This window comes from Myotis myotis, unplaced genomic scaffold (assembly GCF_014108235.1).
Source record: "Myotis myotis isolate mMyoMyo1 unplaced genomic scaffold, mMyoMyo1.p scaffold_m19_p_17, whole genome shotgun sequence".
In the NCBI taxonomy this organism is placed as follows: domain Eukaryota; kingdom Metazoa; phylum Chordata; class Mammalia; order Chiroptera; family Vespertilionidae; genus Myotis; species Myotis myotis.
Genome location: NW_023416321.1, coordinates 8,905,809 through 8,933,476, shown reverse-complemented (window position 1 = coordinate 8,933,476; position 27,668 = coordinate 8,905,809). Strand labels below are relative to the sequence as shown.

General features: G+C 37.6%; 1 protein-coding gene across 3 annotated transcripts; it reads right to left on the bottom strand.

Moving 5' to 3' along the window:
- Positions 1-1,691: 1,691 nt before the first annotated feature.
- FBXO47 (F-box protein 47) lies at positions 1,692-25,324 on the bottom strand. 3 transcript variants are annotated; one of them, XM_036341257.1, is made up of 12 exons: positions 25,138-25,324; positions 22,642-22,847; positions 22,092-22,262; positions 20,625-20,651; positions 19,084-19,160; positions 17,706-17,783; positions 15,245-15,353; positions 14,146-14,322; positions 11,649-11,795; positions 10,588-10,730; positions 6,778-6,937; positions 1,692-5,904 (listed from the first exon to the last, which is right to left on the bottom strand). In XM_036341257.1, the coding sequence occupies exons 2-12, from the start codon at positions 22,820-22,822 to the stop codon at positions 5,792-5,794; spliced, it is 1,383 nt and encodes a 460-aa protein (XP_036197150.1). In that variant the 5' UTR covers positions 22,823-22,847; positions 25,138-25,324; the 3' UTR covers positions 1,692-5,791. The 3 variants fall into 3 exon arrangements, with proteins under 3 accessions (XP_036197150.1, XP_036197151.1, XP_036197152.1); XM_036341258.1 differs by lacking the exon at positions 20,625-20,651; XM_036341259.1 differs by lacking the exon at positions 22,642-22,847.
- Positions 25,325-27,668: the final 2,344 nt, after the last annotated feature.

The window sequence follows — 27,668 nt, the reverse complement described above, 5'->3', positions numbered from 1 at the left end:
TCCATATTTTCAGTTATTTTTGAAATAATTGCATTTTGGAAGAAATTTTATGACTTTGTGCTTATATCCATCCTATAATAATGCCAGTTTATAACAGTGTTTTATAGTGTTCATCATTTTGATAATTTTTTTAAATTTCATATTTAAACTTTTTGTATATAGAACACTGGAAAACATTACTTCTGTAATATAAGGTTTTGTTTTAATCCTCATCCGAGGATATTCTTCCATTGGATTTTTAGAATGAGTGGAAGAGAGAGGGAAAGACAGAGAGAAATACTGATATTAGAGAAACACACTGATTGGTTGCCTCCTGCTTGAGGCCCTACCAGGGCCCTGGTTGGGGAGAAGCCTGCAACCAAAGTACATGCCCTTGACCAGAATCAAACCTGGGACCCTTTGGTCCACAGGCTGATGCTCTATCCACTGAGCCAAACCAGCTAGAGCTGTAATATAAGGTTTTGGATAAATTTACAAATCTGTGTCATAGGGCAATCAAGTCCTATGAAATGGGGATTATACTTGGCCCACACCAATGCAATAAAAACATCTCTAAATAATTGTAGATTACTTAGAAAAAAATTAATGTGGCATAATGCTAAGAATTATTATACTAATACCTGCTTTCTTGATTAAAAATAAGGGGTTTGTATGGACAAGGGATGTATTTTATTTCAGGAGAAAGAGGATATATTTTGGGAAACAAATAATGGAAAGATAGATGTTACTAAGCTAGAATCACCTAAGACTCACTGCTCTGGGTATATGGAATCAAACCCAAACTTTCAGAGTTTGAAGCTTAGCATGACATTAATTTATTAACTTTCAGAAAATGTTTGCTTTTAAGAGGCTTAATATTAGCATTATTCAAACTTCAAAATCCCTTGAGTATCATTTTAATTTAAATTATTTAAAAATAATGGGAATTTCCCTTAATAGAATACTAAAGAATAGTTGAAAGGAAAAATTATCTTTGTAAATTACATACTTTGCCTTTATCAACCTCTAAATGTTTGTTACAATGGCCTCTTCTAAGTTAGTTTTGCTCTCATCTATTTTAAACAAAAATAAAAGCAAAGTCATATATAAAGGGGGAAACTGAAAAAGTCATTGACACAACTTCCATTAGTAACTCAAACATACTAAGGAAGACATTTAGAAATAGTTAACAACTTTTTGTTCTTAGAAAAACACTGCAAGATCTTGTAGTCATGGGAAATAACAGGTAATACATATTTTGTTACATATTTTGTTTTTTGAAATTAGTATTAAACTGATAATTGTAGCATATCTATTTTAGCAGCAATTGAAATATTAATTGGTTGGTAATTTGGTATCTGAATTAGATAACAGAATAGTATAGAATACTGTTGTAGTTACAGATTATTATGAATTTATGAATTATTATGAATTATTATGAATTATGAATTATTATGAATTTATGAATTGCTACTAGCAAATGAAATTATTTAATTTATATACTATAATATTAAGCATAAATATACATATACATAAATATATATAGCTAATTAAACATTATTTTATGTTAAGACATTTATATTTTGATCATGGTAGAGCTTTAACAGCTTCAATAAAAACAAGTTCCTCCACAAGAAATAATTTAAAGGAATTTATACATTCAATGACTTGCATAATGACAAACTCTGGACAACTTAGAAATGTTTCTAATTTTCTTTTTATTTTATTAATATAAATAAATAACAAATTAAATAAAAATGAACAAATATTAAATATTTACGTATCAAAGACATTTTACCATAAACACAATTCTTTAAAAATAACAATCATACTTTTTAGTTTGTGCACCTTGAAGCAATGATCTTAGAATACCTATAAGCATTTGTTTTGTTTTGTTTTTAAAGGGCTTTCAAGGGTTAAACTAAGTTTGTTTTTTTAAAGTCTCTAATTACTTAAAGAGTTTTCTGAAGTTATATTTGCTTTCTTGATTAAAAAAAAAGTATTCTTAGTCAGTCCTTTGGCACTTTTTTTTTAACCTAGAGAAGACTGTCCAAAACAACTATATTTGAGATCATCTTTCCTATTCTAGTAATGTTTCAATAAACCAAGGAGCCTATGTCCACAGCCTGATTTCTTACAGGGTTCACAGCTGCCTGCTAATGGAATTGGTAAAGAAGTTACATTGCTAGTAAAGTATCCAATGACATATGAGGCTTTTATAGCAGCTTTGTGTTTTAATCCTTCACAATATTTATTGACATAAATATTTGTAATCATAGAATTCAGTACTATTCACTTAAAGAGGTTAACTCACATAATAACCACACAAAGGGATTCATGTTTATTTTTTGCTGACATAAGATGGTTCCTCCACTTGTACCTTCTGCTGGGCACATCACACTTGCTCTAATTTCCAAAGGTGAATAATTATCATGGCAATAAAATCTTTGTTATTAACAAAACAACTGGAAGCATGAACTAAGTTTTCAGAGGATGGGAAAGGTGTGAAATAGGTGCCTATTGTTCATGCTATGGAGAGCAGCCTTGAACTCTTAAATGCCTGAAAGGCTTCCCAGGTACTGTAATTTACTGCTGGGATTGTGAAAACAATAAAGTTGAGGAGTCAGAAGGGCATGAGAAAGAATTCTCCAAAAAAGTGTTAAGAACAGATGTTTTAGCCAGCCTGGTATGGCTCAGGGGTTGAGCATCAACCCAGGAACCAAGTAGTCACCGGTCACATGCCTGGGTTGCTGGACTTGATCCCCAGTGGGGTGCATGCAGGAGGCAGCTGATTGATGATGTTCCTCGCTCATCTATGTTTCTATCTCTCTATCCTTCTCCCTTCCTCTCTCTCTCTCTCTCTCTCTCAAAACAAAATCAATAAAGACATATTAAAATAAAAGAATAGATGTTTTATGGTTTCATAAGGTACAGAGTATTTATCACAAGAAATAAACTTTAAATTAGTGTCTAAGAAATGTGGCATCATTAGTTTGTTATTAGTACTATTATGGTGTCCTCTGTGTGTGTGTGTTTAGAAACAATAGTAAAGTTAAATGTAATGCTGTCATTGAGCTTTTTGGGCTTGCCTTCTAGTGGAAGTAAAAATCATCTTACAAATAGAAGTCAAAGAATTCTGAGGAAATCACTACCAAAAGGAAAAAAAGAGCTAGAAGCCCAGGTTAATCTTCTAATTCAGAAAAAGGTACAGGATAAATGAAAGATTTGAATTGCTAGTATTGTTATGTTATTATGACTGTTCTAGAGTCAGCTAGAAGTGAACAATCTCCTAACACCTTTAGGCTATTCATTTTGCACATGCTCCTTTTTTGTGGCAATATGATTGCATATACCATCACTTAAACATCAATGTTAATGATAATACATACATATATGCTTTCACAATTTAGCCTCCCACTTCAAAATTTGGTATCACACTTTATTCCTAATGACAAATATATTCAGCAAAACACTGGATTGCTGTCCAGCTGGGCTCGGGCTTCATCCACCCTCTGGAAAGATAACCACCATCTACCTTCATCGTGTAGACTTGCTGCAGCCTGGCTTCTCTGTTACAATAAAATTACTGTTGACCCAAAAAGTGAAAAAACAAAACAAAACACAATAAAAAAAAAAAAAACTGGATTGAATTGAGGAAACTGCAAATTTTGTCTCAAAAGTTATTTTTATCCATTGATAATTGAATGAAGAATTTTTTTATTTACTTTTTATTGGTAGCAAGATGATATCATTTATCTACTGTACCCAAAGAATGAATCAGATTTTTTATGTCCCAAATTTCTGGGGACGGTGAGATAATGATCTCACAATTATTGAGAATAATGCAATAATGTGTTTTTCAAATTTTACAGCAGCAGTCATGTCAAGTGTGTAATGAGATTCAAAATCCAGGTCAAAATCTTTTAAATTAAGCCATTCTTCTTTTGTAAACTTCTGAAAATAACTGCTGTAGAGACTTAGGTAATTCAAGGAACACAAGGGAACTTCACAATGCAAAATTGCTTCTCTAAGAGAATGAAACAACATCTATGTAGTAAACTATTTAAAATATTCACTATTTATATTAAAATTTTTACTTTCTTTCCTTCATTTTTCTTCTCCCCCCCCACCCCCCAAATAATCTAATGGAGTATATTCTCAACTTGGAATTACTAATATGTTGATAAATAAATGGGTTAGGTTTTCCAAAGCATGTAAGAGAAAAAGAGTGAGAGAGAAACAAAAAGCTAATTAAAATGTTTTGTACTCTGGTATCTGCCAACTTTTAATCTTCATAATTTGGTGGTGAACTGGAAGGAAGAAAACGAAATTAGAGGAAGAAAATGAAACTAGGATAAAAGCAAGGACTTGTTTTTTTGCAAAAATATGTAAATGCTAAACTCTGGAGAAATAATTCCTGCAACCGATGGAATTGCAGTCGAACAATCCATCAAAGAAAGGCAGTTAGTTTCTGACCATCCATAAAAGAAGGTCAAGTGCTTATGCTACTGAAATATAGTAAAATCTTGTTATCAAAATTTATATTTTCTCCACAAATTTCACTCTTCCTCAATCTTATTAAATCTCTTATTGAACCCCACTTGCCAAATACTTGAGAATTTTCCACAATTTCTATTCTACTTCTGCAGGTAATTTCTATATCGTCTAGTTTTTTCTCCCCTTTATCAGCTCAAGAGGTGAGTTAAATCAAGGGCTTAGAAAAAGAAAGCCAGTGTCTGAAAAGTCGAGTGGGAAAAGTCGTGTGTTCAACAGAAGTAAAATGATCAAACCCAAGGAGAAGAAAATGGAAAATCCAGGAGAGTTCCAGCATTATTTCAGCCTCAGTAGGCGCTACTGTTTTCTACTTTAATAGTAAAAGTGATGCTAGTCAGACTGAAATAGTCCTGGAGCTTCTTAGGATTCATTTACTTGAGTGAAGAACAACCCCACTCCTGGGCTGCTTTAACATCCATGCTTCCAGTTTCTTCAAGTTCTACTTTTCAAGATAGGGAGAAAAGCTTTAGGAAGAAGTGCAAATCATTTGTGCGTATTGTGCTGGCATTAGAATAGGTACTTTTCTTTCATTTTATATTTTCCCTTATTTGCAACATTTTACTCTAATCCCCAGGAAATAAAATATGATTTGTATTAAAATACTATATACCCCTCTCTCTTTATAGACTTTTTGTATGATTTGTCTTAAAGAAACATATATATTTGTGTATATGTACATATATACATATTTGTGGATATGTATATACATATACACACATACTTCCTTTGGGTTTTGATCTGTTAGTTCATACAAAACATGAACAAAATATAATGTTCTTTGTAACTATATGCCAACAAGGTGGTTTAAAATGTGATTTATATCTGCACATTCCAAAACATCATATTGCAAACCTTCACAAAACACTCTAGGCTAGGTCTACACAGTCTAAGCACAGTGTACAGATACATACAGTTGAGCTGGGTCTGCTCAACTATAAAACAAAATTTTCTCTTGCTTCAAAGACCCATACATACAGGCTGGCCGGCCCAGACTCTTGGAGACTAAATTTTGGTGTGAGGTTATAAATTCTGGAGAGGCACAGCTTGTTTTCCAGAGAAATCTCAATATATTCTTGGGTTTGCCTATAATTTTTATATTAATAATGATATAAGCAGTTGCCACTAAAATTCTGTGCAACTTTAGAATTACTCGGGTGAAAAAAAGTTCTTTGGGTGCTATTTTTTGATTGTGGAAAGTAGCATTCTTCTCATTGTTAGTTCAGTGAGGTAGTCTCTAAATGCACAGCTTTCTGAGTATTTAGGTAGAGATAGAATTGATGGTCAAATACAGGACCTCCTTATGGAAGTTAGCTTGAGCATGCACAAGATGGAACAAATTCAAAAAGATTCTGTCCTCTTCATCTCGGTCTCCTATATGCCATACACAGGAATGGACAGTGGGGGGAAAAATGACAGTTAAGTTTTAAAATATATGATCTATTTAAAACATAAGATGTCCCAATTTTTTCTAGCAATATGTAACAGAAGACTAGTTATTGATCTTTATTTAATCAGATGTTAACCATTGAGATCAGGGAATTCTGTAACAGCACTGAATTAGCAGTCAGAAGAAAAGGATGCTGGTCCATGTTACTTTTAACTTTATGACCGAGGGTAAGTCAGATATTCTCTAAGCTTTAGTTTTTTCATCTGTAAAATAGGGTTAATTATCATGTTGGCTACCTAATAAAACTGTATAAAATATACATTAAAACTATATAAATACAGGATATTATGATGAGTATGATAGTTGATTAGTGAGCAAGTTAAAATTTTTTGTTGTGTAGAATAGAAATTGGATCCTTTCAGAGCACTCTTTGACTTTGTTTTCCATTAAAACTAATATCAGATTTAAAAAGTGACAAAACCAGAAACTAAACATATCTCACGGAAAAACAAACAAAATTATCTACTCCTTCTATTCTTGGTTTAGAACAGCGGTTCTCAACCTGTGGGTCGCGACCCCTTTGGCGGTCAAACAACCCTTTCACAGGGGTCGCCTAAGACCATCCTGCATATCAGATATTTACATTACGATTCATAACAGTAGCAACATTACAGTTATGAAGTAGCAACGAAAATAAATTTATAGTTGGGTCACAACATGAGGAACTGTATTTAAATGGCCAGAAGGTTGAGAACCACTGGTTTTGAAATAAAAGTCTATACAGAATTATCCCTGTCTCAAGTGGAGACTAGAATGCATTTTATTCACACCTGTGCACCATCTACATGCATACTCACCAGACATAATTGACTGCAGCATTTCCATTATAATACATGCAAATGCATTTGCCACATTCTGCAGGAAGTTGTTTTTTTCAACTGAGGTACTAAAGACTTTACAGACTTTTTGCATCATTTTAACTGCCCAGTCCATGCAGTATAGTTCTTTCTCGCACACCTGATTTAGACATACAAAGCATTATGGAATATCTTCATTTAAAGAAAGCTATACACACCCTAACCGGTTTGGCTCAGTGGATAGAGTGTCGGCCTGCGAACTGAAAGGTTCCAGGTTCGATTCCGGTCAAGGGCATGTACCTTGGTTGCAGGCACATCCCCAGTGGAGGGTGTGCAGGAGGCAACTGATTGATGTTTCTGACTCTCTATCTCTCTCCCTTCCTCTCTGTAAAAACTCAATAAAATATATTAAAAAAAAATAAAGCTATACAATTTGAAAATTGTATTAACTATGATGGTATGATGGTTTATGATTTTATATAATTTATTACACATGGCATTATATTGATTCTATAAGTGAGAAATGTTTCTATATCTAACATTCCTTTGCTTTCAAATGAAAACTCTGGTTCAAGATTATCATAGAATATATTTAAAAATTTATATATATATAGTTAGTCCTCATCCAAGGATATTTTTCCATTGATTTTTAGGGAGACTGGAAGAGAGAGAGAAAGGCAGAGAGAACCATCGATGTGATCAATGTGAGAGGAACACATTAATTGGTTGCCTCCTGCATGCCTGATCAGGGCCTGGGTCAGGGAGGAGCCTGCAACAAAGGTACATGGCCTTGATCAGAACCAAACCCAGGACCCTTTGGTCCACAGGCCAATGTCTATCCACTGAGCCAAAATGGCTAGGGCAATTTACTTTTCAATTACAGTTTACATTTAATATTATTCGGTATTAGTTTCATATGTACAGAATAGTAGTTAGAAAATCATGTACTCACTGGTCCCATACATAGTTATATTATTAATAGACTATATGCTCTATGTTGTAGTCTACATATCTGTGACTATTCTGTAACTACCAATTTGTACTTATTAATCCCTTCAATCATTTTTACACAGACCAACTGTCAGTCTGTTCTCTGTATCTTATCATAGAATATTATTAATGTAAGAATATTGAAAACAATTATTATTATTATTATTATTATTAATATTTTTCTCGTGCATCAGAGATCTGGGTGGTTCGGACGTCCTCACCATTGCTCAGATAGCAAAACAATTATTATTTTTATGGAATATAAGACTTCTGCCCATTCACTCATGCAATAGATATTGATTGAGCACATGCTAAGAGGTGGAAATACTATGATAAGCCATAAAGACAGGGCTTCTATTTTGAAGGAGTTTAATCAGGGTGACAAACAAGAAATTTCAATAGGCAAGAGAACTTTATAGTATTATCAACTTTCCATCTTGAAAGTTATAGGAACTATTTATCTCTCTATTGTTTAAAAGATAAATATTTAAAGAAAAGACTACATGTTAATAGTTAAAACTGAAAAGAAAAAGGTTTACTTACTAACATTCTAAATGGCCATATTAACACATAGCCAAATAATATACAGCATGAAAATAAACTTTATAGTAGTGTCACTAAATAATATTAATCTGACAGGAAAGATGTATTGCTTACTTATGTATAAGGAATGGTACAAAGCACTATGAAAAGCACGTGACATAATCCTGGATTTCAAAGAACTTGCGATCTGTTTTGGGAGCTAACTTACTACTCACATAAAAAGGCTTAAGAACACTAGGTAAATGAAGATAAAGAGAAGACAAATCTGAGGCAATTTAGGGAAAATGAATGATCAGAGTTGAGATGGTAATCAGGAAGGCTTTCTGGAGAAGGCTTCTTCACCCAGTGACTTCCTCTCCATTCTGTTTGCTATGGTGCTGTCAAAGTGACCTTTTAAAAACTTGAAGCTGATCAGATCACTCTCCTTCCTAAAACTTTTCAGCAGCTCCCTGTGAGAGGAGGTGTTCAAGCTCCACAGAAAGTCTGCCAGGCCCTTCATTGCCTAGCCTTTCCCTTTCTGTCTAATCACGCTTCCTCCTCTTCCTCTTCTTTACATTGTACCCTTCAGAAATACTACTGAGCTACACACAGTCCTGTGAATATAGCCATGCAATTCTCTTTCTCGTCCTCTCTCTTTTGGAGAGAATCTGTTTAATTATTAAAATAAATATTTATATTGAAATTACAATTAATTTAGTAGCTTTATTCACATTTTTAAAAGAGCCACAGAGGTTTCATACATGTTTTAAGCAGTTGAATTGGTAATGATCCTGTCTCCATTTCCTAGGAAATGAATTATATTCAATTATTCCTCACAACAGCCAACTTGAGATTACTCCATTGCTTTTGAAGCATTGGTTCAGCTGGCATCTGCGATGGTAGCCAAATAAGTGATTTGCCCTCTCTATCTGCCTTGTGAACTTCTATTCATTTTTTAAAATAAATTTGGCTTGAGAAAGCCCTCACTATGCTCTACTTTCATCCATATCGGCTCCTCTTTGCTACCTCTGATTGTATCTTTCTGCATATATAGTTTTGCACTTATCTCACTGAATTTATTTACATATACCTTAATATCACTTAAAACACTAAAAGCAGTTTTCTGTCAGATAACTGTTTTATGAATTTCCATAGTCCTAGAATCTCACATAATGTATGGTCTATAGTAAAAACTCAATTTTTGTTAAATGAATATTAAATATATTTTTAAATGTTCTGAAAAACATTTTAACTATAGAAAGTAGAGAGAATAGTATAATGAACCCCGTGTATCCACTTTCCAGCTTGCCAATCTTGTTTCACCTTTACCTCCATTCACTACCACATCCTCTCCCTGCTGCTCATTGATTATTCTGAAGCAAATAAAATAGAGTACTTTACTTTTTATTTATTTAATTTTATTGATTTCAGAGAGGAAGCGAGAGGGAGAGGAAGAGAGAGAGAGAGAGGGAGAGGGAGAGGGAGAGAGAGGGAGACATCAATGAGGAGAGAGAATAATGGATCGGCTGCCTCCTGCATGCCACCCACCGGGGATCGAGCCACAACCTAGGCATGTGCCCTGACCAGGAATTGAACTCACGACCCCTCAGTCCGCAAGCCAATGCTCTATCCACTGAACCACATCGGCCAGGGCAAGTACTTTATTTTTTAACAGAATTTTTGAAAAAAGAATATGACTTTCAGAGCGGTATGATGACAATGTGGACATAAAGTGGGGAGAGGTTAATACAGAGAGTAATTCCAAATACGATAGTTTATGACTATTTATTTATTTTTTGTTAATCCTCACCCAAGGATATTTTTCCATTGATTTTTTTTTTTTTTTTTAGAGAGAGTGGAAAGGAGGGAGGGAGAGGAGGTAGAGAGATGAGAGAGAGAGAGAGAGAGAGAGAGAGAGAGAGAGAGAGAGAGAGAGAGAGAGAGAGAATGAGAATGAGAATGAGATATATGAGAGAGATACATCGATCCGATCGGTTGCCTCTAGCCCTCACCCCGACTGGGGCCTGGGATCAACCTGCAATCCAGGTACTTGCCCTTGATGAGGAGAATGGAACCTGAGACCCTTTGGTACATGGGACGATGCTCTACCACTGAGCCACACTGGCCAGGACTATTACATATATTTTACAATTTTATAAGTATATATTATAAGATATATATTTATATACTTATTCTTTCAAAATATTTTGTACACATTTCAGTTCCTTCAGGGCAGCTTCCTGGCAGGTCAACTATGATGTTAAACAACTTGTTAGAGAAAACTTCTTTTTTACTTACCAAAGCCAAAAAGACTATCAGTCTTGCCAGTTCAGCGGTCCGTCCATTCACAGCTTTACTAGCCATGAAAGTGAAACAGATGTCGTTCCCACTTAGGATTAGGAGACGTGCATTATTTTCTAGAAGCCACTCACGAGGAACCACTTTCATTAGAGGAAGAACAGTTACTTAATGAGAAATTGCACAATAGCTATAGTAAACATCATTAATTACATGCAATATTACATCACTTCATTGGAAATATGATTATTGCCAAGGGAAAAGCTCAGAAAAAAATGCTTTAGTTTTTTAATTACAGCATTTAACTGGAGACAGAGATTACTGCCATGTCATGGCAGCTCTTATACATGTACTAGTAATACAGTCAAAGCATTTTTCCTACAGATAGATCAACAAGCAAGGTGGTCTAATCCTGTGAAAGGAAAGAAATCTTGAAAACTTCAGAATCTAAAGAATTTTGCATAAATGGGAAGAATTGTTTCACCTCTGCCATACCATTAAGAGAGGGTTTCTTCTTATACAACCAAGGAAGGTGTTTTTGAGAACTTGCAAAAGCTTTCAAATAATAATGGTAATAAAAATATATGAAGCTTTCAAATAATAATTATGAAGCTTTCAAATAATAATGGTAATAAAAATATACCTATAACATTCACAATTAAAGAAAAGTAAGTTGATTATATCCAGTCTCTTCAAACAATGCCTAATTCTTTAAATATTTTAAAGCATTTAATGGTAGGCAAGTCATTTGTAGAATTACTATTATAATATTTAAAAAAAATAAATTTTATTGATTTTTACAGAGAGGAAGGGAGAGGGATAGAGAGTTAGAAACATTGATGAGAGAGAAACATCGATCAGCTGCCTCCTACACACTCCCCATCAGGGATGTGCCCGCAACCAAGGTACATGCCCTTGACCGGAATCGAACCTGGGACCCTTGAGTCCGCAGGCCGATGCTCTATCTGCTGAGCCAAACCAGTCAGGGCTACTATTATAATTTTATAACTGTATTCTAATAATAAATTATGTTACTCTGTGTGATAAATATGTTATTTTACCTGATAGTTCATCTATAAGACTGATAACATCATCTGCTGTCCACTCTTTGATGCCTGTGTCATATAGTAATTTAATGGCATCAGCCAGACCTTTCAGACTAGATTCATCTGTAGGTTCTTCTATCATTTTCTGCCAAACCACTTGTCCTGAATGATAATTGAAACAAAAATTAGGTTATGACAGAATAGTTGACTTTGTGATAAAGACTTCATGGATTATTTAAAAAGCAAATTGGATTGCATAATGGAATTTATTACTTATATGTGCTACTTTCATAATGAAAGTCAATTCTGATAACAGTATAAATTTGAATGTCTCTGACTGATGTGATGAAGCACAGCCATAATAGCTAAATGAAGTAAAGAAAAGGTAGTTTCACCATGCAGAATAGTACTTTTAGTTAGAAGATAATGCTACTCTGGTAACAAAAATTGGAATAAACAATTAATGTAATTTTACTGAAATAAAATAAAATCTGAAAAAGAGAACATGCTATATTTGAGGATCTCCTAAACACTTATATCAAAACAGAGTAATCCAGTTGATTTTATTATTTACCTACTAGAGGCCCGGTGCACAAAAATTTGTGCACTCGGGGGGGAAGGGGGGTCCCTCAGCCCGGCCTGTGCCCTCTCGCAGTCTGGGACCCCTCGGGAGATAACGACCTGCTGGCTTAGGCCTGCTCCCAGGTGGCAGAGGGCAGGCCCAATCCCTAGGTGCAGCCCCTGGTCGGGCTCAGAGCAGGGCCGATTGGGGAGTTGGGGCGCTGCCCCCTGTCATACACAGAGCAGGGCGATCGGGAGGTTGTGATTCCACCCTCAGTCACGCTCAGGGTAGGGCCGATTGGGGGGTTGGGGCACCATCCCCTATCACACTCAAGGCAGGGTCGATGGGGAGGTTGCGGCACCACCCCCTGTCACGCACAGAGCAGGGCCCATCAGGGGGTTGGGGCACAGCCCCCTGTCACGCACAGAGCAGGGCCCATCAGGGGTTGGGGTGCCACCCTCTATCACCCACAGAGCAGGGCCAATTAGGGGGTTGGGGTGCCGCCACTCTCACACTCAGGGCAGGGCCGATGGGGAGGTTATGGCTCTACCCCGTCACACACAGAGCAGGGCCAGTGTGGGGGGGGCGGTTGGGGTGCCGCACCCTGTCACACACAGAGCAGGGCCGATCAGGGGGTTGGGGCGCCGCACCCTGTCACACACAGAGCCGCAGGGCCATCAGGGGGTTTGGGCGCTGCCCCCGTCACGCTGATCCCGGTGCCGGGAGGCATATTACCCTTTTACTATATAGGGTAGAGGCCTGGTGCATGGGTGGGTGCCGGCTGGTTTGCCCTGAAGATTGTCCTGAATCAGGGTGGGGGTCCCCACTGGGGTGCCTGGCCAGCCTGGGTGAGGGGATGATGGCTGTTTGCAGCTGGTCACACACCCTTCAGGGTGGGGGTCCCCACTGGGGTGCCTGGCCAGCCTGGGTGAGGGGATGATGGCTGTTTGCAGCTGGTCACACACCCTTCAGGGTGGGGGTCCCCACTGGGGTGCCTGGCCAGTCTGGGTGAGGAGCTGAGGGCTGTTTTCAGGCTGGGGGTGACTGAAGCTCCCAACCACTCCTTTTTTTCTTTTCTTTTTTTTTTTTATTCTGGGCCAGCTTTAGCTTTGAGGCTTAGCTCCAGCTCTTAGGCCTCCACTGCTGAAAGTAGGTTTCTGGCCTTTGCTTACAATGTTGCGATCCTGCTGGGTTTCTGGGGTTTTGTTTAGCTTCTATGTTTGTTACATAGTTGCTTGCAGCTCAGAGGCCTGCAGGGGCAGGCGGGGAATGTTGGAGCAAGCAAGCCTCATGTTAGTTTCAAGCTGCCTGGCTGCCGGCCGCCATCTTGGCTGACAGTTAATTTGCATATTGCCCTGTTTAGCCAATGGGAAGGGTAGCGGTCGTACGCCAATTACCATGTTTCTCTTTTATTAGATAGGATGACCAATTCTCTTTGTGAATTATGCACCAAAATTGCAGATTGGCTTCTTGCTGCTATTCAACATAATTTAAACTAGTTACCTCCTGATATAAGGCAATGTGAACTAAAGAACTGCATGCTAATTTTAATATTAATCTAAATTTAATTAGAAAGGCAAAAAAATTTTAAAAAATCATATGCACCCAAAATTAAGTAAAACATCAATATCAATATACTACTTTGATTTACTGGCACTTGGCCCCCTCCAGCAGCAAACATAATCTTGAATTAAGATAATGTTTAAAAATGAAAAGCAGCTATATCCTATCCAGAGATGATAGGAAAATATTTGGTAGTGGCCTGCAGGGAACAATTTCCATCTTGAAGCTTAAGTTATGCACAAGTTAATGTAGTATAAACTCATGAAATCATGAAACATTTTAGTCATTAGGAATGATGAAACTGAGCGGGTACAAAAAGATATGCTTCCTAAAGTAAAAGTAATTAACCAGTTTTATAACATATATTGCTAAAAAATAGATGCTCACCATCTTGAGGAGATATTGGTCCAAAGATGATATATAGTAATCTTGCCTGATTCACCATTGGCCATGGTTTTAATATACGTGTCAACCAAAAAGCAGAATCACTTCTATGTGTCCAATGATCAAACAGGACATTCCTACAGAACAGTCTGATCCTTAACTCTAGTTTTCGGGAATTTCCTATGAACACAAAAGGCTTGTAAACCATTTTTCTTAGAAAGGTTGATGTGCATAATAAATAAGTCAAATTTATTATTATACAATTGTTAATATACTAAAATCATTAATTCACTTTCCTCTGTAAAATGTTTAGATTATTAAGGGATTGTTTTTTGTTTTTTAAATATATTTTATTGATTTTTTTACAGAGAGGAAGGGAGAGGGACAGAGAGCTAGAAACATTGATGAGAGAGAAACATCAATCAGCTGCCTCCTGCACACCCTCCGCTGGGGATGTGCCCACCACCAAGGTACATGCCCTTGACCGGAATTGAACCTGGGACCCTTCAGTCTGCAGGCCGACACTCCATCCACTGAGCCAAACCAGTCAGGGCTAAGGGATTGTTTTAAAAAAGCTTTATTGAGATATGATTTACATAGCATACAATTTGCCCATTTAAAGTGTACAATTCAATGGTTTTTAGTATATTCCCAGATATGTGCAGCTATCATCAAGTGAATTTTAGAATATTTGAGCATCTCAAAAAAGAAATTCTGCTCTTTCAGTTACCACTCCCAGCCCTAAGCAACCAATAATTTATTATTTGTCTCTATAAATTTTCCTCTTCTGGGATTTCATATGAATGAAGTCATACAGTATGTGGTCTTTTGTGACTAGATCCTTTCACTTAGCATAATGATTTGAAGGTTCATTCATATTATGGCATGTACCCAGCTTAAGTTGAAGCCCTCTGAGTACTTCTCTTTCTCTACTCACATGCCACTTGAGACTCACTATCCAATTCAGTGTTTATCATTCTCTTATATTTCTTTGTTGTTTTACTATAAACAGATACCACAATTTATTTTTAAATATCCTTTTGAACTGTGCTTTTTTTCTATTTTAACTTCCATATGTTATTTCTGAATTTTGGCTCTTTACCTGGTTTGCTGAAGACAATGGTCTGCATTTTGCGGGAGAGATCAGTCAGCTCACATAAAAAGTTAAAAACACGATGGCACTCAAGTTCATCCCAACCTGCTGTTAAGGTCTGAGGATAATAAAATAAATGAAACACTGCAGATGTTTAGACCTCAAATCATAACATAAGTCACTATTGCCTTATGAGCACATAACTGTCATAGCACGTGATCCAGGTGATTTGTAATTTTTATCCACTATGGAACTATTGACATTAATAAGATATTTTACATAAAATATAGGAATGCTCCAAATCCAGTTTCTTTTTCATTGTAAAGGGAGTATGTTTTCAGAGAACTTCTAAATGATACTGAATCTTGAACTCTGTCAGTATGAGGAAAATAACAAAGGCCCAAACCCTCAAACACAGCTTTAGACGTCTGACTCATAAGCATACTGTGGCTTAGTTTTAGACTACAGTAGAACCCCTTTAACCCCCTCTAGCTATCATTATGATATTGCTTACAAAGGATAATGATTTCATTTTAATGTGACAATTATGAGCATTTATGACATTTGGATGTGAACAAGCAAAAAAATGTTCTTAGAGCAAAATTTAATAATTATTTTTGAGCAAATCCAAATGTATAAACATCTATGGAAAAGAAATTCAAATGGTATATCACTATACAGTTGACCCTTGAACAACACAGGCTTATAATGCGCAGGTCTTTTATGCAGATTTTTTTCAGCAAATACCTGTAGTGTTTTCAATGTGAGGTTGGGAGCACACAGATATGGAGCGCTGACTGAATGCGCTGATCTATGTCATTTTATATAGGGGACTTGAGCATCCATGGCTTTTGGTATCTGTGTGGAGTCCTGGAACCAATCTCCCTAGAATGCCAAGAGACAACTTACATTTTGGGGGAGTCAAAAGTTATACACAGATTTTCAACTGTGTGTAGGTTGGTGCCCCTAATGCCCGTGTTGTTCAAGGGTCAACTGTAATTAGATTTTGAAGATTTCTTAAAATAGTTGACCTGGATTTCAGAAGTGTATAAATTAATCTATTATCTCTGGAAGGACATACAAGAAACTGCTAACATTGGTTAATTCTACTGAAGGGCACTCAGCGGACAAGGGACAGGTCTTGGAGGGAGACTTACTTTTCACTTTACACCTTTTTTATTTTATATAAATACACGTGCTTACATTACCTGCCCTCTAAAAGAAGAAAGAAAGAAAGGAAAAAAATCTATCTTGAAAGAATGCTGGTAGAAGGGCCTACCCTGGGATCAGAAGGTGGCTACCAGGCTGGGACATAAGCAAGATTGTTGTAAGACTGTTGTAAACCTCATAAGGTTGTTGTAAGTTTTAAAAGTTAGTACATGTAAATTACTTAGGATCGTATAATATATTATCAATATTGAATAACATTACATTATGTTATTATCTTCTTTGTTTATAATAAAAGTTTAATTAAGCCCGGGGAGTGTGGCTCAAGCAATTGAGTGTCGACAAAATATTCTTAAAATCATACAACTGATTTTTTTCTTTTTTCCTAGCTCTACTGAGATATTACTGACATGTAAATTAAAGACATACAATGTAGTAATTTTATATATGTTCATATTGCAAAATGGTTACCACATGGGGGTTAGTTACATCTATCACCTTAGTTACAATTTTTTCATACAGTTTATTTCTAAAATCACATCTCAAATAACTAGCCCAAGACTTAAAACTCATTACATACACATACACACACACCTCACCTCACACTGTTTCTAGTCTTTACAACAGTGGCTAGAAATGTTGAGAACATTGGTATAGAGCAGGTAAATGTTAAACATTTCTTACTAGTGAGAAACCCAAGAAGAAAATTTGAGGTGGCAAACATTACTAGACTAACACGTCAAATTTTTACAATTTTATTTTGTTCTTAATATTTTTAGAAATATACTTTTATTGATTTCAGAGAGGAAGAGAGAGGGGAGAGAGAAACATCAATGATGAGAGAGAATCATTGGTCGGATGCCTACTGGGGATCCCTTGACTGGAATCAACCCCGGGACCCTTCAGTCCACAGGCTGATGCTCTCTATCCACTGAGCCAAACCAGCTAGGGCTATTTTGTTCTTTTTTTAGATTATTATTACCTTTATTTTCCCATGGAACAATGGATTACATGCTCTACTTGTCAACAATTCAAAAACATTTTCTTCTTTCATTAAAAAAATAGTACCGCCCTAGCCAGTATAGCTCAGTGGACAGAGCATCAGCCTGTGGACTCAAGGGTCTCAGGTTCAATTCCGGTCAAGGGCATGTACCTTGGTTGCGGGCACATCCCCAGTGGGGAGTGTGCAGGAGGCAGCTGATCGATGTTTCTCTCTCATCAATGTTTCTAACTCTCATTCCCTCTCCCTTCCTCTCTGTAAAAAATCAATAAAATATATTTTAAAAAAATAATAAAAAAGTACCTGTAAAAGCATGCCATAACATGATAATCCTGAACACTGCATAGGAGCTGCACAGCCATTGAATTTAAAACAGGGAACCTGTAAAGAGAACAACTATTCATTCTTTCTTTTCAGTGGAACTGTACAATGATTTGACGTTTGACATTCGAATTCAGTGGAAATGTAAACGTTTTTTCAGTATTAACTGAAAATAATGTTAATAACATTAAATAACATTGATTAGCATTGTTATATAGGTGGGGATTATGAAAGAAATATAAAGCAAAGGCTGCCTTCAAGGAGCTCACAATTTATTTAGGAGAATAAGATATACACATGTGAAGTTACTTTGATGATTTAAGGTTAGAATATGTATAAATGGCAAAATGACCAAAAAAGTACATCAGTAATTATGAAAGCAAGGAAATGATAAAAAAAAGCTTATGAAGGATGTGAAACAAGCAATGTCTAAAGTAGGATTCAGACATAACAAATGGAAAAGATTGGTGAGGGAAACAATAAGTGCAAAATTGTATGGAGGTAGGAATAAAAAAACTTCATTTGGGAATAAAAATATGATCAACTTAACTAGACTCAAAGTAATAGGAAGTACAGTTGCATGTCAGGGAGAACCTTAAATACCAACTATGGGCTTTGGACCTTATCTTGCTAAAATTGAGTAGCCACTGAAAGATTTTTAAGCAAGAAAGTTAACTTGATGAAAGTGATGCTTTAGGAAGAATAACCTTGATTCATTGTCTTGGGGACTGAAGAAATGGATGGCAGAAAGGTCATCTGGGAAGCTGCTATAATAATATAGACCTGAATTCAATGCAAATATTGACATGAAAAAAGCTAGTGCATGAGAAATAGTTTGCATACTACTGAGTATAGAACTGAACCATCAGTATTTGTATGTATGTTTGGGTTTGAATAGTAAAACTCATTTTCTTACATAGAGATTATAATACATTGATATACATTTCCAAGTCATAAATTATCATAAAAGGGTTATTTTATATATTAAAATACTTTCCTATGTTTTTTGTATATTTTAACATTCAGAAATTACTTCATTTTAATAAAATATCTAAATCACCAGTTTAAAACATCCTCATGATTCTCATGTGGCATAAAAATACTTCTATACTCATAAGCCTAATAACCTTAAGTGATGTATTTAGTTATATAAAAATTTTTTTACAATAAGTAAAAGATTACTATACTACATTTTGGTGTTTTATAATCTTTGAGTGCTTGGTAAAGTATTAGATTATCATCAATTAATTTTTCAGTACTAATTCATGAAGTTTTACTAATTAAGAATAGAACTTAAGTGAGTATAAGACAATCTTACTGGAAATCAAGATTGAGAACTAATTCAGAAGTATAATCTTACTTCTGCGAGTATCTTGTGAATGTACTTTAGTCTTTCTTTTGTGGGTAGCAACAATGTACATCTTTTAAACAGTAAACCTGAGAAAGTAAAACAAACACACGTAAAAACAGTGACAACAATTAAAAAATATCTATAAAGTGCAATCAATTAAAATATATCTATAAAGCACTGCATAATGTTTCCTGAAAGTTAAGTATAGTATACCACAGTGAACTGTGAGCTGATAGATTTTTTTAAAGAGGAATTTTGGGAGGAAGGGTATAACATTTATATGTTGAATACCAGGTGACTCTGATGTCAACCTAAGAGGCACTGATATAAAATCTTATAAAATATTATGAAATTGATACTATAGGACAGATATGGAAACGTTTAAAATTATTTAGATTTTAAAAGATACAAGACAAAAAATACACTAGGAAACTTTATATTGTCTTTATTCCATAGAAAACATATTCCAATATCTCTTGAAATCAGCCTCATGTCCACAAAGGAAAATGTTTTGAATTGCAAAACATGGAAAAATGGGAAAAGAGATTTTGTATTCCTTTTGGAAAAAAAAATTAAAGTCATAAGTCCTTGAAATTTCAGAGGTTTGAAGTCATTTTTGCTCACAGAAAATATCCAGTTTGGATGAAATATCTATTTCTTCCTTCAAAGATATCCTTTTATGGTGTTTGCATGTTAAGAATGTATAGAATTTTGTGTTCAGATATTTAAAAATGAAAAAAAGCTCTTCAATTTCCCAGAGAGATCTGTTACTTCAACTACAGTGACAGGAAGTGACTGATTTGTTTCCTCGAACTTTAAGTGGTCTGTTTTCCTAAAATGGCAATACATTGTTAACATTCCTATGAGGGCAAATATTCTCAAATTAAAAATAAGATATATGGAAGGAAAATATATGCCTGAATATCATGGCTCTTATTCAGTTTTTATTTTCTCTGCATTTACTTTTTTTAAACATAATATAATTACTACTTCATATAATTCTTTAGACTATATGAGAATCTAATTTATTTTTAGAAGTTGCTATGTTTGGATAACACATGAACAGAATTGACTTTTAAACATAAACCCTCCCTATTTTTGTACATAAAAAGACATTTTCAGTGTTTGGTTTTTAGGCTGAGTTCTTTTCCTTTCATGTTTTGGCATTCAGTCCCATGGTATATCATAGCTAGGGAATTGCAAGCTATAATTAATGTTGGTTGCCTTTTCTAATGTAAAACTCCTCTATTTTTAAGGGTTGCAATTCACCATATAAACCAATACAGGCTGACATTTTTTTTTTTTTTTTTAAACACAAGTGCTCTGTTATATCCTTTGGAGACCAACTTCTTTAATTTCTTCTCACTAAAATAGTCAGATGTAATGTTCTTTCCCCACTGGCCATCTGCTCTGTTTTGTATGGAGAAGCAAATTAAAATTTATAATATTCAAAGAGCAGGAATCTGAAAATGTTACATTAAAGTCTGAAAATAAGAACAGATCAGATAGGAATAGCAACATGAGAAAATGTAAGTACATCAAACATTTACCTAAAGAATCAGTCATAAGCCAGATATCTGCATCAAAATTAAAATAAGGTTACAATCATTACATGACTAAAACTGTTTTAAAAATGTAGCTATTAAGATCAATACACATTTGTGTTTTTTAAAAATATACTTTTATTGATTTCAAAGAGGAAGGGAGAGGGGAGAGAGAGAGAGAAACATCAATGATAAGAGCGAATCACTGATCAGCTGCCTCCTGCATGTCCTCTACTGGGGATCCAGCCCACAGCCCACACATGTGCCCTTGACTGGAATCAAACCCAGGACCCTTCAGTCCGCAGGCAGACACTCTATCCACTGAGACAAACCAGCTGGGACACACATTTGTATTTTTAACTGACTTATCCATATAATTGTCTTAATGCTTTGTTTGTTTGTTTAAGCAATTGAGCCTTGGTCAGGGGAAAAAAACTTTTTCAGATCAAAACCAAGAATAAGCTCATTACCTAACCAAGTACCACTTTCTCTGCAACTACTGATGCTTGAAAAAAGATATTTACAATAACAAGTAGCAAAAAGTAACTGCATATTCTGTTACAGACTTTATTAAGCCTAATCATAAAAGCTGAAGCCAATAACACTATAATCAAATTATATACCTTTCATTTAGTCATGTTAAATATACCTGTCAAATACAGTTTTATATATTTACACATCTATATAGTCTTATTTTATTACCTTAAAGCTAGGCATCCTTGGGCTACTAAAACATAATATTCATTAACTCACCTGTATACCTTTATTTAAATCTTAAGATCACGTTGATATTTGGTTTTATTGTCATGCTTTGGTTAATTATAAAGTGATTTCATCATTAAATTGTTGTCATTAATTAAGTAAAAATAGAATTTTATTTTAGCACTCTTAGGAAAAATAAAATCAATAAATGGAGTGAAAGACAAATGAATACAAATCAAGGGAAAAAAGATTATGTAAATTTCCTTTGGTAATATTAATTTAATCATAACATAATGACTTATTAGTAAACTGTACAATGCTTTAAAAAAGCCATTGGTTCTGATAAAAGAATAAAAGAATAAGTGATCTTCCACAATAAAGTGTTTAAATTTCTTTTCTATTTTAAGGACCAGATTATGGTTGAAAGGGAAAAGAGGTATAAAGATAAACTCAGTAGATCCACAGGAAATAAAATACAATATACATCAAGTTCCTAAACTGGTAAGCCACCTAGGAAAAAAGCATAGGTGACACTGTATCCACATGAAATCACAAGGGCTGACACTTTACATTAAAGGGCATTCTCTTGTCTTTAAAGATAAGTGTAAGAGACTGCTGTTAAGGGAAAGTCCTCACATTGAAGACAAAAGCATCATAGAAATCGGCACATATTAGGAAATATTTCATTTCCCATGAGTCTCACAGAAATGTATAATAAAATCCCATTAAGTATAGTTCTTTGCTTGTTACAATTCTTATTACACAAATTACCTAGAGATCTGTAGTGTTCCAATACAACAGAGTCTTGTCTCTTGCCAGGCAGCTCAAGGTTATGAAAGTCCTGTAGTAAAAGTCTTTTGCTTCCTGATGCGGTTGAGATATAATTAATAATGTGCTGGCTGACTGTTTTGGACACCATGCTCAGCATGCTGACATCCTTCACTACCAAAGGAAAAATATACACATATATGAACGGCTCAAAGACAAGAACGTCACTGTTAGGACAGTGTAATAATTGATGTTTGCTCATTAATAATGATACTAAATAATAGTAAAAATAAAGAGGAAAATCTTAAAATTGTTTTAAATCCAGTGCTCAATAAATTAGGAATATTTTGGGATGTAATAGTCAAGTTACCATGTCATTATAATTAGAAGCATGCTTAGAGAGTTTGAGTATTGTACTTTCTCATTGTATCTCTTACCTAACAATGATGAAACTTTGGAAAATAATCTTACGGTGAACACCATTAATTCTAGCATGGCCAAAGATGACAAACTAGTTCTTGGGAAAAACAAAAATATAGTCCCCAACCCTCACCTGATAAATATCTTAAGATTATTTGGAATATTTCCAATGGCAAGGCTCTAAAATGTCCAAGTGCTGATAAGGGCTGAGAATCTGAGTCCAGGGTGTTGGAAACATGGCTGGATCGACGACTACTACGTCTGTATTTTTGGTTGGGAATCAAAGTGAAACTGGTATTTACTCTAGATGCCATCCTTTTTTTATCTTGTGAACTTATCCTGGTTAGAAAAAACAACGTACAAGAGACAAAGAAGAAAGGAAATTATACTGATGAAGAACTGTTGTTTTTTTTAAATGAAGAGGTTGATATTTTGATGGGAAATAGTGGCCTCTCTATATATTTACAAAGCTTTTTAATATGGTGTCCAATTTATGGAGTTCCCACCAGTACAGTCATTACGGTATGATATGAAATATTTAAAAATATTTCTCTTAGCAAAATATTCTAAAGAGTTTTAGTAGAAAACGAGAATATATTTGGATGAAATCTAGTCTAATATGCAAACATTTTATTTTATTATTTTTTAAAATATATTTTACTGATTTTTTACAGAGAGGAAGGGAGAGGGACAGAGAGTTAGAAACATCGATCAGCTGCCTCCTGCAAACCCCCTCCTGGGGATGTGCCCTCAACCCAGGTACATGCCCTGGACCGGATTCGAACCCGGGACCCTTCAGTCCGCAGGCCGACGCCCCATCCACTGAGCCAAACCAGTTAGGGCTAATATGCAAACATTTTAAAAAGAAAGACTTAACACAAAAGAAAACAATATAACAAATTCAACACATCCAATTTCTGTCAGTTACTATGTTGCTTTTATAACCTTTACATGAAAAAGTCAAAATATGGATGTAGCTTTAAATTTTTGCAGTAACGTTTTTTCTCTTTCTTTAAAACTGGGCACTGACATCTTTTGCTAGAAATAATAAAAACAAAGAGATAAAAAATAGAGACAAAGTTTCGAGCTTTCAAAGTTGTGCTCGCTCTACGAGACTCAGAAGGCTGCCTGGCCAGGAGCAGCGACATGCTGTGTAAATCTACAAATAAGCAGTGAAGTGAAAGTCCTGGGACATTAATAAGACCAATCAATCAATGAGTGACAACGTCCCCTCGATTTCACTTGCGGTGGACCACAGCCACCGGCCGGTCTCAGGAAGGGCCTACACCAACCTCCTTTCAAAATGAACACTTCTTAGGGGGAACGAAAAACCACCGATATTTACTGATACGAAATAATAATTAAACAACAAACAAACCACCGCGTGACACGGCCACGCGCGCTCCCGTTCGGAGAAACACGGTCTTTCACAGGCGGACGCGCAGCCTCAGCCCCGGGCCGGAGCCGGTCTCCGGGGGACAGCCGAGGCCTCGCTCCGCCGCCGCACACTCTCTGGCCAAAGTGCCCTTCCTCCCTTTGCCAGAAAAACTGCCGAAGCCACATGGTTACTTAGGCGACCTGGAAGGCGACAGGCGGGCCTCGGAGCAGTTACACAGCCGCACGCGCGGGAAGCCCCGGGCCTCGCGCGGAGCAGAGACCGGCCGGGCCGCCGTCGGGGCCGCGCACACCGCGCGGCGGGACAACACTGGGGAGATTCAGTCTGCTCCTGAACGCGTTGGTTTACATCATCCCAGAACCTCACGTATATATTTCTTTATAAAAAAAAAAGGGGGTGGGGGGGAATCACTCTTCATACTGTTTTGTAATCTTTTTTAAATTGTAATTAAAATGGCCATTTCTTCCACAGGGAACAGATCTAAGGGCTGCCTGTGATCCACCCAGGGGAAGAGTCAGTTCCTTCACCGCGAGGGGGTGGGGGTGGTTTTCCCTCCCAGGGGGCATTTTAAAGCATTTTCGCTTATTATCCAGACAGATCGGGCCCGGGGGTCGCTTCTCTGCGGGCCTTGGGAGGAGGGTGGGCCTGTGGGCGCCTCGGAGTCACCATGTTGGAGAATAAACATCGCGCCTCCCGGGACACTGGGGCGTCGGCGGGTGGAAGCACCGTGCCCGGGGCCTTCTGAAGCCAAAGCCTCTCCTCACCACCGGGTCTCCTCTCACTCAGACCTGGACGGGGAAGACTTTTCTGGAAAAGCTACAAGGTGTCCCCCCCAGATTGCTGCTGGGTTCCTCTGGCCCCTCTGGGGAGCGAGAGCCACACCCCGAAACAAGAGCAGCACCGGTTCCCGGGCCCTCGGCCCAGCCCGACTGTGTGCCGAAGGCTTGGAGCGCCCTCTTGGCGGAACTTTTTCCTGCCTTTCAGGGAAAGTCGTCCCACGGCGATTCGCCGGGCTTTCGATTTTGTTCGACCCTCAGAAAACCTTCTGAAGAGACGCACCCCGTCTCCCCGGGGATGAGCCCCGAACACCTCCAACGCGGCCAACTAGAGGCCACGCGAGAGAAACCGGCGGCCCACGGACCGCGCCGCACCGGGTGCATCTCTCACCCCCTTCAGTCCATCAGGAGAGGGAAACTACCTCAAGAAAAGACGGGGAAACAGATCTCTTTTTACCACAGAATGTGACCGTTTTCCGGCTAAAGAATCACAGGAAGATGGGAGTTAGTCGTTGTGCCCCACCATCCTCAAATTTCTTAAAGTTTTTTAAGAAAAATCTCCTCGAGGTTTTCCGGCCGGGAAGAGAGGTCCGGCTCGGATCCGCTCCGGCGCTGCGGTCGCGCCTCCCAGGAGCCCTAGTGGCCTCGAGAAGACTTTAGAATCCTCCCAGGAGCCCCAGCGGGAGGGAGGCCCCGCCCCCTCATGAATATTAATAAGGGCGCCTCTCCTAGTGTCCTCCTCCATCTTGAATAATTAACGAGGATGAGGGCCCTGGCGCTGGAACCCGGAACACGGAACCCGTGGCACAAGCCATTCCTGGCTCCCAGCGGAAGACAGGAAGGGGTGGAGCCGTTAGAATCCGGGGGCGGGGCTGGGACAAAGGAAGTGCCCCAACCTGGGGAGCCATCCACCTGCCCTCAACCACTTCCTTCCCTTTCAAACTAGTTTTGAGTCCATTTTTTTATTTCCCCCAGCCCCACCCCAAAAGGGTAAGTTACAGGAGCTTTCATCAGAACTTCTGTGGGGAAAAACATCCAAACGTTCCTTTTGAAACCCATCTGGGGGCCTAGAATCAGAGGAAGAAGAGTGCCTCCAGCCTCCCAAGATGGAGTCCACGGCAAATCTTTCCGGCTTGGCCCTCCTCCCTCGAAGATAAAGTTCTCCTTCATTATTCACAAATTCAGCGGCTATTCATTGAGGCCTGCTCTGCACCAGTCACTAGAGTAGGTCCTAAGGATACAACAGAGAACAAGATGAAGTTTCTCGCTTCATGGAGCTTATTAGTGTCATGGGAAGATAGAATAAACGGACAAAATAAACTACAGATGGAGAGCAAGGTTATGGAGGAAAGAAGGCGACAGAACAGGTCGTTGGGGGGGCACCTGTGCCTACTTGAGATGGACAGGTCAGGGGGGTCCCTGTGAGGAGGTTACTAAGTGGAAAACGAGTAGGTGGGAAGGAGCCAGTCAGGATGAGTGTTGGTTGGCGGGAGGAGGGAACACGGGGAAAGGTTTTGGTGCAGCTTAGGAATTTGCAAGGCTGGCTGGCTGAGTTTAGCGAGCAGGTAGGAGAATGGCATCATGGAGATCATGGAGACGCAGGCACAGATGGGCACATGCAGGACCTTAAAGGCCTAAAAGGGTCATTTTAGAACCCCTGTCGGCCTCCTGTAGTCCTGTTTGGGAGGACCTCCTCCACATTATATTCCACAAAATACCATGTACCCACATCCCTCATTAAAATAAAATATACAAAGAACTACAGAAAGGTTGATTTGAAATTTAGGATTAGTTGACATATTGTTATGTAGTCACACACATTTATTAATTTTGATGTTGTAGTTTTTTGGAGTCCGTTTCCCCTCCTCCATCCCCTCCTATCTCAAATACTTGTTATAGGCCCTTGACAAGACCTCAGCCCCTAGGGCCAGCGGTTCTCAACCTGTGGGTCGCGACCATCGGAAAACACATATAGCATATCAGATATTTACATTACGATTCATAACAGTAGCAAAATTACAGTTATGAAGTAGCAACGAAAATAATTTTATGGTTTGGGGGTCACCACAACATGAGGAACTGTATGAAAGGGTCACGGCATTAGGAAGGTTGAGAACCACTGCGGGCCTCGGCAGTAGGCGATGAATGAAATGCCTAGTGGATACAAAGAGCCTGAGTGTTGAGAAGTTTAGATTTCATCCAAAGTGCCCTAGAAAGTCATAGAAAAGTGGTAGCAAAGAGTGATATGAATCAGAGTTACATCATTTAAAGATTTCATGGCTTTTATGCGGAGAATGAACGAAGCAGGTAGGAGAGGAGATGAGATCTGCTAGGATGTTTTTGCAGGACTAGGGTGTTGGTCCTGGAGACATAGGTTTGAAATGTTTTGGGCACAGAAGTAACGGAATTTGCTGATGAGTTAGATGGGGTGGGGGAGGGAATGGAAGGAGCTAGGGATACATTTAAGAGGTTGTTTGGTTTTCTTTTTTGCATTTGAGGGATATTGACATTCAGAAATTGGGAAAGGGAGGACAAGGTCTCAAAGCGATTGAAAAGGAGTGTTTAGTGGAGTAGCCTGGAGAAAAACAGGAGAGTAGGGAGTCACATAAGCCCGAAATGAAGTGCTTCCAGCGTGAGTTGTCAGCTGTGACCAACGCTGCTGAGTTCAGCAATGGGTCCATTAGAAGTACGGCGGGTCCACTGTGTCATTTCCCATCTCAGGAACCTGTGGTGATTTTGCCTTGTCAGCTACATCAAACTCAAACCCCTCTGACATTTCTTCAATGTCCTCTATTCTCTGTTCCTCCCCTATGTGTTCACTCATTTGTTACATTTGTCTGATGCCTATTTTCTGCCAAACTCAGTGTTAGCTGCAGGACATGTATAGTTTCTGCCTCGTAGTGGCTCGTGGTCACAAGCACCGTCACCCCTGGACTAGCAGGTATTCCGTTTCTTCTTAAGGAAACAAACCTGCTACTTCAGCGGGAA

Bases quoted from the DNA above. Each gene is read 5' to 3' on its own strand.
- FBXO47 (XM_036341257.1), bottom strand. From the start codon at position 22,822: ATGGCATCTAGAGTAAATACCAGTTTCACTTTGATTCCCAACCAAAAA. The intron at 19,161-20,624 runs GTAAATGTTTGA...TTACTTTCTCAG, and splicing joins GCTTATGACTGATTCTTTAG to GTTTACTGTTTAAAAGATGT. The intron at 15,354-17,705 runs GTACTTTTTTAT...TATTATCCTCAG, and splicing joins GTTATGGCATGCTTTTACAG to ACCTTAACAGCAGGTTGGGA.